This window comes from Penaeus vannamei, chromosome 14 (genome assembly GCF_042767895.1).
Source record: "Penaeus vannamei isolate JL-2024 chromosome 14, ASM4276789v1, whole genome shotgun sequence".
In the NCBI taxonomy this organism is placed as follows: Eukaryota; Metazoa; Arthropoda; class Malacostraca; order Decapoda; family Penaeidae; genus Penaeus; species Penaeus vannamei.
This window is the reverse complement of record NC_091562.1, coordinates 3055329-3070328: the sequence shown is the minus strand read 5'-3', so window position 1 is coordinate 3070328 and position 15000 is coordinate 3055329. Positions and strand designations below refer to the sequence as shown.

At 38.5% G+C, this 15000-nt stretch overlaps 1 protein-coding gene across 3 annotated transcripts in view; it reads left to right on the top strand.

Moving 5' to 3' along the window:
- Positions 1-1622: 1622 nt before the first annotated feature.
- LOC113807291 (zinc metalloproteinase nas-4) overlaps positions 1623-15000 on the top strand; it is a 20088-nt gene continuing 6710 nt past the window's right edge. For all 3 annotated transcript variants that reach the window (XM_070129622.1, XM_027358524.2, XM_027358523.2), the window contains exons 1-8: positions 1623-1744; positions 2492-2665; positions 7978-8041; positions 9173-9282; positions 11322-11406; positions 11858-11975; positions 13373-13617; positions 14389-14495. In XM_070129622.1, coding sequence (XP_069985723.1) covers positions 2501-2665; positions 7978-8041; positions 9173-9282; positions 11322-11406; positions 11858-11975; positions 13373-13617; positions 14389-14495 — 894 coding nt within the window. In that variant the 5' untranslated portion in view covers positions 1623-1744; positions 2492-2500. The remainder of the gene's footprint in view (positions 1745-2491; positions 2666-7977; positions 8042-9172; positions 9283-11321; positions 11407-11857; positions 11976-13372; positions 13618-14388; positions 14496-15000) is intronic.

Genomic DNA, 15000 nt, shown 5'->3' with positions numbered 1-15000 from the left:
CATCATCATTATTATCGCTTTTATTATTATATCTTACTATCATTATTACTATTATTATAATAACAATAATGATAATAATTATTGTCATATTATTATCATTTGCATCATTATTGTTATCATCGTTATTATTATCATTATCACTCTCTTCATTAATGGTAACATTATCTTTTTTTATTTGTCGTTATTAGTTTTTATCAATGTTATCATTGATTCCTATAATCAGTAGTATCATTATTGTTATTTTTATTGGCATTATTATCATCATCATCGTTATTAGAAGTATTGTCAATTTTGTTTGTTATCATTTATGTTATCATTATCATTGTTGTTCTTCTTATTGTTATTATTGCTATTATAGCTGTTATTATTATCGTCAGTATTATCATTGTTATCTATATTACTTTTGTCATTATCATTGTTATTATGACTATCAATATTATGATAATGATTATTATTATTACCACCATTATGATCATTGTTATTATAATTTTAATTTTTATTATTGTTATTAATAATAATATCATCATTAACATTATCATTATTGTTTTCATTATTATCATCATTATTGTGATTTATCATTATTATTGTTGTTTTATTATTGTCATTATTATCATTATTATAATTATTATTATTGTTATCATGAATGTTATTCTTTTTATCTTTATTATTTCTATTATCATTTTATTGTATTATTACCATTATTATTTTCATTATCATCATTATCATAAACATTACTTTTATTACTACTATTGATATTATTAACAGTGATATAAACTGATTATTACTGGCATTACTATTATCATTATTATTATTATTATTGTTTTCATCATCATCATTATTCTTAACATTATTTTCATCATCATAATCATCATGCTGCTGATAATGAGAATGATGATTGGCATCATTACTATTATAATTATTGATAATGATGATGATAATCATTATTATGATTATTAGCATTAGCATTTTTTTTCACTGGCATTAAGAGAAGTGACGATGATGATGATGATGATTTTGATTATTATCATTATTACTGCCCTTATTATTATTATTATTTTTTTTAATCTTGCAGAAAATTTGATATCATTTCTAATCAACATAAAGATAATTATCAGCATTATCATTCGTTTTCTCATTACCAGTATCGTCACCCTACAGTTATTAATGTTAATGTGATCATTAAGATAAAATCCTACTGAAAATACATAGTTTTGTTTGCTATCTACTGCTCCCTTGAAATCACTTGCTAAAAAAAAAACTAGCATCAGTCATAAAATAGCCAATATTTCCAAAATTTACGGACGAAAATAGCAATTCATGTCACAGTATCCAACCTCCCCCTTCTCCCCCCTCACCCCCCCATTTCCTTGCCTCCCACCCAACCCCTTACCTTCCCTTGCCCATCCCCCCTTCCCCTCCCCCTCCCCCCATTTACTTGCCTCCCACCCAACCCCTTACCTTCCCTTGCGCATCCCCCCTTCCCCTCCCCCTCCCCCCATTTTCTTGCCTCCCACCCAACCCCTTACCTTCCCTTGCGCATCCCCCCTTCCCCCTCCCCCCTCCCGCTCCCCGGCTCTCCCGATGCTGGCGCCGCCATGGGTATAAAGGCCAAAACGCTGGCGGATTCCGCGAACTCGCCTCCTGCAGCCCAGTCCGGCAGCACGAAGGACCTCTTGCCGGGTCTCAGTGCGTCTGCTTCAGCGTCTCCTTCGGCAGCCCCTCGGACGTCAAACTGAAGCGCCGCGTAAGTATGAGAGGGAGAGGTGAAGGAGACGCGGTCGGTGTTGGTCACTAACCGACGGGAGTTCTGGAGGGCTGTGTCGAAGGTGTAAACACACACACACACACACACACACAGAGAGAGAGAGAGAGAGAGAGAGAGAGAGAGAAAGAGAGAGAGAGAGAGAGATTATATACAAATATTCCTTAAAGTACAATATACAATACGATTATTACTGTTCCTCCTTCGGTAACTAAATCTTAGTACTCACTAAAACAACGTCGCGAACTCAGATCTTTATTCTTTTACTCAAACCCCCTAGAAAAAAAAATCGCGAACGAAAAAATAGAATAAAAAAACTCACGGCCGGTTTCTTAAAATTGTTCGTATCGACCTAATGAATATTCGTATCTTGGCCATACGTAAAGAAATAAACGCATATCTATCAGTCTAGACATGCATATCAACCGGACAAATAGATAAATGTATTATCTATCAGATAGATAAGCATAAATTTCCGTGTATATGTATGTCCGTATTTATGAATTTTATGAATATTCATGGTGTCGGGCCTCGCACACTTAAGAAACCAGCCATTAAAGGTCAATATTTATAAGAAACCAGCCATTAAAGGTCAATATTTATAAGAAACCAGCCATTAAAGATCAATATTTATAAGAAACCAGCCATTAAAGGTCAATATGTATAGGTTAATCCCTATTTATTCGACCTCTTTTGACCTCCTCTGCCTCGCCACTCCCCCCCTTCCAGCGTGCAACCATGTGGAAGTACGCTATGCCGTGGGTGGTGGCATGGGCGTCCTGGCAAGTGGGCGCCTCTCCTCCTCCGTCGGATGGGCGCTCCTCGGACCCGCACATCCAACCGGGGGACCAGCCAGAGATCCACGCCTTCCCGAGCGAGGTGGCCCTTGGTAATCCAGACACAGTGAGTTGGACCCTTGTCGTTTCTGTGGAAAGGTGAGCTTAGTTCGGCCAGAAACGGTTTTTTTATCGTATTTTTTATAATTATATATATATATATATATATATATATATATATTTAATTTCCGTATAGGTTTGTTTTTGTGAGTTGGACCCTTGTCGTTTCTGTGGAAAGGTGAGCTTAGTTCGGCCAGAAACGTTTTTTTTTATCGTATTTTTTTTTTTATAGGTTCATATATATTTTTTTTTTATTTCCGTTTTTTTCCGTCTTTCTTATATAGGTTTATATATATATATATATATATATATATATATATATATATATATATATATATATATATACATATATATATATATATTTTTTTTTTTTTTTTTTTTTTTGCGTATAGGTTTGTTTTTGTTCCGTATTTGGTGGGTTTTAAAGCAGGAGTTCGTGTGATGTTTCGAAACGTGTTCGTGTTGACAAATGTAGATAGGTATGAAGGGGAAGGTTAAATCAGAAGCAACTTAAGGAGGTGTTTTAGGCGTCTGATTCTATTTTTTGGAGAAAAAAAGCACATGGGGTTTATTTTGATGACGTCACGAAAGTTACGGATGCTTTGTGAATAAGTTCGATCATTTTGCTCTTTTCAGTTTTCAAAAAGGATGGAAAATGATTATTTTAATGGTTATATTTTCATTGAATAATCATCAAAACAGACATGACACTTCCTCGAGTTGCTACTGATCCAGCCTTTCCAAGGGTATGAAAGAGAACGAATATCTTCACAATACAAGAGATGTATTTGACCGGTTTCGAGATGTATTTCTGACGAAGATATATATTCAAAATCGGTCAAATACATCTCTCGTATTGTGAAGATTATTCATTCTCATTCTTAACTTTCTACAAGGATGTTTCTGTTGGATTAGAATATTGTTTAGTAATAGTTGTAGAATGTATTTGATATTTAAATGAAGTTGAAGGAGAGTTGTAGAATTGTGGTTGTATAATATCTCATGATTTTGGCGAATAACAGTTTCATGTGTATTGTTCTAGGTTAAATCAGGTACTTCCATATTATTTTGATATAGTTTTGAAAAAAATGCCTCATCACAAGCTGGAAATATTTTATTTGGAACAAGGAGAGGCTACAGAAAGAGCTAATATATGAACTACTCTAGAAATGCGGTACCAATTTTGACTCAGACTGTTGTTAGATTTTATTAGCTAAGGATAACTTCAATCACATCAAATCAATTTAGCTTAGGGTGATGTTAGATTTCACTGTAATAAAGCAGATTATTTTTTACAGATTTGTGTTCAATTAAGAAAGGCAGGTGAAGATAGATTTAAATTTGTTTTAGGTTAGGAAGTTTAGCAAAGCAATCAATGTATAGAGAATATTATCAAAGGGTTGTTGAAATATATTTTCAAACAACAATAATATCAATATAATAAATAGACTTGCATCGTTATTTTTACGTAATTAGTGTCATTATTGTTATTATTTCTGTTATTAATGTTACCAATATGAATGTTCTTCTCATTGTTATAATCCGTATAGCTTTTATCATAATTACTATCTCACAAAGCAAATGGCAACTTATATATCACGAGCCTTCCTTTAAACGATCAGCTGTGCTTTCTTCATTAATTATTTCCAGCTGTCTCTTGTCTCATTTGGATATCCCGGAAAATTCTTGAGTGTGAAAATACTCCTTTTGTATTCTCTCTCAAAAATAATGTAATGCCTATAATAAAGGTAAAATCATGGACATTTCACTTTTTATCCACATAATAAAATGAGAATACTAGTGAGTGAGAATACGATTTTTATGTATTTATTTATTTATTTATCAAGACGTATCAAAATTATCAGACGGCAAAGGATATTCTCTTCCTTACATACAGTCCTGTTGTCAAGTCTGCGAGATTGACAGTCTGGCATGCCCTAGTTTTCTCATATTCATCCGTTTTGTCTAATTAGGGGAAAGGCTAGATCAGTAGCAACACGAGGAGGTGTTTGAGTCTATTTTTGGAAAAAGCACATGGCGTTTATTTTGATGACGTCACAAAAGTAACGGATGCTTTGTGAATATGGTCGATTGTTTTGGTCTCTTCAATTTTCGAAAATGATGGAAAATAATGATTTTAATGGTTATATTTTCATTAAACAATCATCAAAACAAATGCCATGACACCTCCTCGAGTTGCTACTGACGTAGCCTTTTCCGTCTGATTAGTACAGACGTTGTGGCTTGCAATATTTCATATAATTTTGTAAATTCTCAGCTGCTCATTCATTTATATCGCTACGGTTTAAACTCCTCTATCTGCAACCTATGCCAACTTTTCATGTCAGACAAAGCTTACGTTTCACAATAACAGTGGTTCCTAACCGGTAACTCGACGTCTATAAAAGGAGATCGGGGGTGGGGTGGGGAACCAAAATGCTAAGTTTTCATCAGTACTTATGATTTTACTATAAAAAATATGAATTCAAGGGATGGTGTCTTACAGTTACACACAAAAAAAGCTTGTACAGATTGTCTCTGCTCTCTGATGAAGTCAAGGGATAGTGTAAGACAGTTACAGAAATAAAGCTTGTACAGATTGTCGAAAACTTTATACCGTAGTCAACGAATGAAGTCGGGTGGTCGCGGATGTGTCGGAGGCATGACAAAGGGGTCGCGAGTATAAATTGTTTAGGGACCAGTGCTTTCTGATGAAGTCAAGGGATAGTGTATTACAGTTACAGAAATAAAGCTTGTACAGATTGTCGAAAACTTTTTACCGTAGCCAACGAAAAAAGTCGGGTGGTCGCAGATGTGAAGTAGGTATGAGGAAGGGGTCGCGAGTATAAAATGTTTAGGGACCACTGCTCTCTAACGTTGACCAATAATACATTTTCGGACTTTAATTAGCTTATTTCACTTCCATTCCATATTGTCTTAAAGTCATTTCAATTTGGTAAAAAAAGGGTAATGGCCCCGTATTAGTATTAACATTTTTGCTATTGGTATTATCATTATTATGATTACCATTTTCATCGATGCTATTGTCATCATCATAATCATCATTGATATCATCATCATAACCATCATCATAAACATCAATTTCATTATGATTATCATAATAATGATGGCGATAATGATAATGTATATAAGAACAACGATAATAATAAGCATTATTATTATTATTGTTATCATTATCATCGTCATTTTCATCATCATTAATATCATCATCATAACCATCATTATCAACATCAATTTCATTATGATTATCATAATAATGATGGTAAAAATGATAATGTAAATAACAATAATAATAATAATGATTAACATTATCATTATCATTATCATCATCATATCATTATTCTTGTTATTATTATTATTATCATTATCGTTATTATTATTATCATCATCATCACCATTATTGTTATTACCATCATCATCATTATTATTATCATTGTTATTATTATTATCATCATTATTATTACTATCATTATCATTATTACTATCATCACTGCGTATGTTATTGCTGCTGCTGCTAAGACTATCAGCAATATCATTATTATTTTTATAATTATTATCATTATTGCTATCATCCTTGTTATTTTTATTATTGATACTCATATTACTACTAAGGCTACTATCACTATCCTTATCTTTATCATTCCTATCATTATAAATGTTGTTATTGTAGTTATTCTCATCATCACTATTATTAGAACTATCATTATCATTAAATTGATACTCTTATTAACCATAACACTATCATTTGCCAACATAAAAACCATTAATATCATCATTAATTGCACCATTACTTTATTATTCCTCTAATTCTCATGTTCATTATCATCTTCATGTATGTCTTCATTATCACTGAGTATAAAAAACATCTAACATCAGTGATTTTGTTAAAATTATTGATATCATAACTGCTGATTTGATCGTTATATTGTCTTCATTATCATTATTTCCGGGTTTTGGTATCAGTGGTACCTTATCGTCATCACTACCATTAGCTCTATTTTGTTAGTACTGTGTTATCATTAGTATCATTAGTAGATAGATAGCAGTGATAATTGATATTATAGTCACCGTAATTAGATAGATAGCAGTCATTATTGATATTATAGTCACCGTAATCTTCATTGTCAGCCATGATGTTGCTACCGCCAACACCATCGATCTCACTGTCATCATCATTATAATAACCACTATTACTATCCCGTCATCATAATTTGTAACAACCACCACTCTTGCCTCCTCACAGTCAACATCACCATCCCTCTACCATCACCATTCCCAACCATCACCACCACGGATGTGTCGAAGGCATGAGAAAGGGGTCGCGAGTATAAAATGTTTAGGGACCAGTGCTCTCTGATGAAGTCAAGGGATAGTGTATCACAGTTTCAGAAATAAAGCTTGTACAGATTGTCGAAAACTTTTTACCGTAGCCAACGAATGAAGTTGGGTGGTGTCGGAGGTATGGGAAAGGGGTCGCGAGTATAAAATGTTTAGGGACCAGTGCTCTCTGATGAAGTCAAGGGATAGTGTATCACAGTTACACAAATAAAGCTTGTACAGATTGTCGAAAACTTTATACCGTAGTCAACGAATGAAGTCGTGTGATTCCGGATGTGAAGGAGGCATGAGAAAGGGGTCGCGAGTATAAAATGTTTAGGGACCAGTGCTCTCTGATGAAGTCAAGGGATAGTGTATCACAGTTACACAAATAAAGCTTGTACAGATTGTCGAAAACTTTATACCGTAGTCAACGAATGAAGTCGTGTGATTCCGGATGTGAAGGAGGCATGAGAAAGGGGTCGCGATTATAAAATGTTTAGGGACCGCTGCTCTCTGATGTTGACCAATAATACATTTAATTACCTTGTTTCCCTCCCATTCCCTATTATAACAATGTCATTTCCATTTGGTAAGAAAAGGGTAATGGCCCCGTATTGGCATTATCATTAACATTATTACTATTGGTATCATCATTATTATGGTTTTTATCATTATCATTGATGTTGTCGTCATCATCATCGTCACCATCATTAATACCATCATAATGTCTTTACAATCAACATCACTATCCCGCTACCATCACTATCAATCCCATCATCACTATCCCCACCACCACCTTCCCCACCATCCCCAACCACCACCCCCATTATCCCCACCCTCCCCCACCACCCCCACCCTCCCCACCCTCCCCAACCTTCCCCACAATCACCCCCACCTTCACCCCACCTCCCCCAACCACCCCTAACCCTCCCCAACCACCCCCAACCACCCCACCTAAAGCTTCGTTCCGCCCCCCAGATGGCCACCGACATCCCAGGGGCGCCGCTCAGCCCGACAGATTTCGAAAACAGCGCCATCATGAGTAAGTCTCTGGTCATTTCTTTAAGTCCGTTTCGTAGCATTTCTTTTTTTCTTTATTCATTCTTTGTACTGTCTTATCTAGCTGTTAAAGCATTTAGTTTTATTTGTTTTTATTACTTTTTTTTGTCTTATCTATTTGTTTATATAGTTCTGTATCATCTTTTTTGCATTGTCTTGTATATTCGTTTCTATAATTTTGTATCAGTTTTTTGTTTTGTTTTATCTATTCGTTTCTATGATTTTGTATCAGTTTTTTTGTATTGTCTTATCAATTCAATTCATTTAAATAATTTTTTTTCTTATGGTCTTCCTTTCTGTTTAGGTTATGGATGATATATTTAAATGACTGTGCTGTTTGCTGGGTTAGTTTATTTCATAATTTTGTGTTTTTATTGTTGTGTATGTAAATTGTTTTATTCATCTGTCAATTTATTTATTAGTTTATCTATTTAGATAGATAGATAGATATGTACTTATGAATATTCATATTATGTTATGTAGGTTAAATCTGTAAATCATTATCATTATTTTTTTATTTCCCCTCCTTATATTCTTATTATCCCTATTCCGTCACCATTTGCAGTCATTGCTGCTTCATTCTATTATGATTTCTGTTATTTTTTGTGTGTATTTGTATGCCTCCTCTCCTTCCTGTTTCCACTTCCTTCTTCTTCTTTGTCCTTGCTTCACAGCCCTCAACTTTTTTCTCATATTTTTACCTTTCGCTTTTTAATGTTCCAACAATTTGGTATTTGTAATTTTTTCCACTTTGTTTATAACATGTGATATTGCAGTTGTGTCCTTTCAATATACTGACACACACACACACACACAGACACACACACACACACACCCACACACCCACCCACCCACCCACACAAACCCCCCACACACACAACCCCCCCACACCCCCACCCACCCACACACACACACACACACACACACACACACACAATCACAAACACCCCCCCCACACCCACCCACACACAACCCCCCCCTACACCCACCCACACACACCCCCCACCCACCCCCCCACACACACCCACACACCCCCACACACCCACTCCCTCAAAAAAAGTGCACTGCAATAATACAAATAACAAAGGTCGCCCTCTATGCCCTGCGCCCCCAGTCCATGAGGCAGTCGACACGAGCCACCAGGCAGACCCCATCGAGCTCGCCGGACTCTTCCAGGGAGACATAATGCTTGTCCCTCGCGACCAGCTCAAGGAACTCAACGAGGTCAGTCCGGGTCACGTGGAAAGGGTGGGGGAGGTAAGCGAGGATCCTCTTGTATGGTGGGCGTGTGAAATCTCTTGTATGGGGAGTGGGGAACCTCGTGTGTGTGTTGGGAGGGGGGGGTATGATTATCAGTGCATTCATCAGCTCAAGGAACTCAACGAGGTCAGTCTGGGTCACGTGGGAAGGGCGGGGAAGATTAGCGAGGAACCTCTTTTATGGTGGGCGTGTGAAATCTCTTGTATGGGCGGTGGGTTTATGTTATTAGTGCATTCATCAGCTCAAGGAACTCAACGAGGTCAGTCCGGGTCACGTGGAGGGGCGGGGAGACTAGGGAGGAACGGTGGGCGTGTGAAACCTCTTGTATGGGGAGTGGGGAACCTCGTGTGTATGTGTAGGGAGGGAGGGGAGGGGGCGATTTTTAGTGCATTCATCAGCTCAAGGAACTCAACGAGGTCAGTCTGGGTCACGTGGGAAGGGCGGGGGAGATAGGCGAGGGACTTCTTGTATGGTGGGCGTGTGAAACCTCTTGTATGGGCAGTGGGGAACCTCGTGTGTGTGTGTGTGTGTGTAGGGAGGGAGGGGGGGGGGCGATTTTTAGTGCATTCATCAGCTCAAGGAACTCAATGAGGGCAGGCCGGGCCGCGTGGGAAGGGCGGGGGAGGTCAGCGAGGCACTTCTTGTATGGTGGGCGTGTAAAATCTCTTGTATGGGCGGTGGGTTTATGTTATAAGTGCATTCATCAGCTTAAGGGGGGGGGGGGGAGTTAAATTCTTAGCGCATTCATCAGCTCAAGGAACTCAACGAGGTCAGGCCGGGGTCACGTGGAAGGGTGGGGGAGATAAGCGAGGGACTTCTTGTATGGTGGGCGTGTGAAACCTCTTGTATGGGGAGTGGGGAACCTAGTGTGTGTGTGTGTAGGGCGGGGGGGTACAATTATTAGTGCATTCATCAGTGGCGAGCATATTCATTAACATAAGGAGTAATTTCTCTCTCTTTCTTTCTCTCTCTCTCTCTCTCTCTCTCTCTCTCTCTCTCTCTCTCTCTCTCTCTCTCTCTCTCTCTCTCTCTCTCTCTCTCTCTCTCTCTCCCTCTCTCTCCCTCTCTCTCTCTCTCTCTCTCTCTCTCTCTCTCTCTCTCTCTCTCTCTCTGTCTCTCTCTCTCTCTCTCTCTCTCTCTCTCTCTCTCTCTCTCTCCTCTCGCTCACTGGGTAGTAAGTTCATTCATCACCAGAGAGTGTATTCATTTATAAAACCGTATATTTGCTAGCGAAAGTATTTCCATCAGCAGAAAGTATACTCTTTCGGAGAGAATATATCCATTAGTAGAGTATATGAATTAGTAGAGAGTATAATTAGCAAAGAGTAAATTCATGCTGCTGCTCACTTAACCAAAGCAGAGGTAACGATGTCTGCTATGACCTAGACCAGGTGAACGCCCCTTTCAAACAGGGCAAAATCGACCCTAAATACGGGTAATAACATCGCGAAAAAAACACACCAGGTGGGGTATGCATGAATCTCCTGTTGTCGGGATAATCAAAAAGGCTTTAGCAGACTCAGCTTGCTTGCATCGTGTCATTGTGTCTTCGCCGATGGATTCGATGACTAACCGATCGCATGAGATGTTGATTTAGGTTGAGCACGAACGCCAGGATTTGTTTTGGGAGGAATGTTAGGTTGAAGTGGATATCAGTTACATCTTATTTACAGTTGTAGCTAGTTGTGGGGGACCGGCATGGTTATGTACACACAGGAATCGGCGTGAGCAAATAATTGCTGTTTTATTATGCATAAGGCGATGCGGGCGTGCTGGTGCATCAGTCATACGGGAGAGATACGAGCGCATTGCGGGAGGTCATGCAACCCTGGCTTTACCGGGCTTCCCTTTGCAACAATAACCCAAAATGTCTCCGTAAAAGAAGAATAGAACTGAAATATGTTGTAATATTCATTGGAAACATGTCTTCACCTATGTTTTTTTTATTTCAACTATAAGATATATATTTTTTCAAATTGTTTTACGTCGTTTCCCCCCAACAGATTCCCAAGACCAGGAGCGCCATGACGGACGTGCACAGGCGGTGGCCCAACGGCATCATTCCCTATGTTATCTCACAGACTTACGGTGAGTTTCTGTTGCTACTTGTCTTTGGTTGATTCACGCAATTGTAAAATATTCCTGAAACAAATATAATCAAGATAAATATAACAAATAAAGCTCATTTGTACCTAAAATCCGTTATGATATACATCACAGTAAGCATATCGCAGTTCAGAGATAATTTCATACTATACCAATTAGCAAATAAATCTGATTCAAAGCCATTTCCAAGAATCCGGATAAATACTCGTACAGCAGTCAAGCAAACCAAAACCAGCAATCACACTGACACTGACTCACCATACAGACAACATGTATTTCCCACAATCGACAAGTACTTGTAAACTAACTGTCCCCCCCTCCCCCCTCTCCCCCGCCCCCGCCCCCGCTCACGCCCACGCCCACGCCCACGCCACCGCCCACGCCCACGCCCACACCCCGCCCACGCCCACGCCCACGCCCACGCCCGCCGCAGACGAGAGCGAGCGAGCGACCATCGCCAAGGCCATGAGCGAGTACCACGAAAAGACCTGCATCCGATTCGTCCCGAGAACCATCGAGAAGGATTACATCCACATCCTCAAGGGAGATGGGTCAGTCACGGGCGCTTCCTGCGTTTTTTTATTTTTATTTTATTTATTTTTTTTTTTAATCTTTAAAAAAAAAATTATTCATTTATCTTTTTATCTTTTTTTGTTTTATTTATTTTTTATTCATTTATCTTTTTATCTTTTTTTGTTTTATTTTTTGTTTTATTTTTTTTATTCATTTATTTATCTTTTTATCTTTTTTTGTTTTATTTATTATTCTGGAGTGGTCACTTTTCGTAATGGATTTTTTTGTTTATTTTATTTATTATTCTGGTCGCTTTTCGTAATGGATTATCTGGTTTATTTCAGTTATTATTTTGGTCATTTTTCTTAATGGATTTTGTTTATTTTATCTTGTAGTCCGGTCATTTTTCTTAATAGATTCTCTAGTTTATTTCATTTATTAGTGTTCACTTTTCTCAATAGATTATTTTGTTTATTTCATTTATTATTCTATCCACTTTTCTTAATGGGTTCTCTTCATTTCATTTTTTATTCTGGTCACTTTTCATAATAGATTCTCTTGTTCATTTCAATTATTATTTTGGTAATTTTTCTTAATGGATTTTGTTTATTTTATTTATCATTCTGGTCACTTTCCTCATTAGATTCTCTAGTTTATTTCATTTATTATTCTATCCACTTTTCTTAATGGATTTTCTTGTTTATTTCATGTATTATTCTATCCACTTTTCTTAATGGATTTTCTTGTTTATTTCATGTATTATTCTATCCACTTTTCTTAATGGATTTTCTTGTTTATTTCATGTATTATTCTATCCACTTTTCTTAATGGATTTTCTTGTTTATTTCATGTATTATTCTATCCACTTTTCTTAATGGATTTTCTTGTTTATTTCATGTATTATTCTATCCACTTTTCTCAATAGATTCTCTTGTTTATTTTATTTATTATTTTGCTGACTTTCCTCAATAGATTCTCTTGTTTATTTCATTTATTATTCTGGTCATTTTTCTGAACTGATTTTGTTTATTTCATTTATTATTCTGTTCATTCTCAATAGATTCTCTTGTTTATTTCACTTATTATTCTGTTCACTTTTCTCAATAGATTCTCTTGTTTATTTAATTTATTATTCTGGTCATTTTCCTCAATAGATTCTCTAGTTTATTTCATTTATTATTCTATTCACTTTTCTCAATACTATTGTTTATTTAATTTAATATTCTGTTCACTTTCCTCGATAGATTCTTATGTTTATTTCACTTAATATTCTGTCCACTTTCCTCAGTAGATTCTCTTGTTTATTTCATTTATTATTCTGGTCATTTTTCTTAATGTATTTTGTTTATTTTATTATTCTGTTCACTTTCCTCGATAGATTCCTTTGTTCATGTCTTCCGAATTCACCTGCCTAACGCGCCCCAATCGCCGACAGGTGCTCGAGCTCCGTGGGCCGCGTGAAGGGAGCCCAGCCGGTGTCTCTCGGGCCCGGATGTCTCTACGTGGGAATAGTCATGCACGAGTTCATGCACGTGGCGGGCTTCTGGCACGAGCAGTCCCGTTCGGATCGTGACAACTACATTACGATCAACAAGCTGAACGTGCAGGACGGGATGTGGTACAACTTCGAGAAATACGGATGGGACAAGATTCAGAGTCTCGGGGTGGGATACGATCTCGGTAAGGGCGCTTCGTCGCTGTGGTCAGTCCTTCGGGATTTTGATTGATTTTGTCATATTAATTGGTTGCTGCGGGATTTTGATGGATTTTGTCTTGTATTAATTGATGTGTCGCTGCGGGATTTTAATTGATTTTGTCTTATATTAATTGATGTGTTGCTGCGGGATTTTGATTGATTTTGTCTTATTGATGTGTTGCTGCGGGATTTTGATTGATTTTGTCTTATTGATGTGTTGCTGCGGGATTTTGATGATTGATTTTGTCATATTAATTGATGTATTGCTTCGGGATTTTGATTATTTTGTCTTATTAATTGATGTGTCGCTGCGGGATTTTGATTGATTTTGTCTTGTATCAATTGATGTGTTGCTATAAAGGATGGCTGATGTGCCGGTAGAAGCACTTCCACGAGAGATTTCCTTTATATCAAAACCAGATCGAGGGCTGTTTAATGCATCTTTTAACATGAAATATAATTCCATACCTGCATTATGATAAAAATAATTCATCTCTAACATGAAATATAATTCCATACCTGCATTATGATAAAAAAAATAATTCATCTCTAACATGAAATATAATTCCATACCTGCATTATAATCAAAATAACTCAAACCAAACCAAGAATTCACAAGCAGCACCAAAAAAAAAAAAAAAAAAAAACACTTCACACGACTATCCAAAACCCGCCTCTGATCTAAAAACCCGAACCACTCGCAACCAACCCCACCTGACGTGCAACTCCCCCTCGCTCCCCCCCCCCCCCCACAGAGTCCATCATGCACTACGGCCCTTACGCCTTCGCCAAGGAAGGGAAACCCACCATCATCCCGAGGGAGACCGGGGTGGAGATGGGGCAGCGAAGGGGCTTCTCCAAGGTAAGGCTCTTGAGGGGGCGCTGCGTCGAAAGGGAGGGGGAGGGAAGGAGGGATTGGGGGAGGGGGGGAGGAGGGAAGGAGGGATTGGGGAGGGGGGAGAGGGACTGGGGAGGGAAGGAGGGACTGGGGGAGGAAGGAGGGACTGGGGGAGGGGAAGGGACTGGGGGAGGGGAAGGAGGGACTGGGGGTGGGAGGAGGGACTGGGGAGGGAGGAGGGACTGGGGGAGGGAGGAGGGAGGAGGGACTGGGGGAGGGAAGGAGGAGGGACTGGGGGAGGGAGAGGGCCTGAGGGAGGGCAGGAGGGACTCTGGGGAGGGGGAAGGAGTGGACCGGGGAGGGGAAGGAGGGACTGGGGGAGGGGAAGGTGGACTGGGGGAGGGGAAGGAGGGACTTGGGGAAGGGGGAAGGAGGGACTTGGAGGGAGGGGAAGGAGGGACTTGGGGAGGGGAAGGAGGGGACTGGGGGGGAGGGAGGAGGAGGACTGGGGGAAGGGAGGGACTGGGGG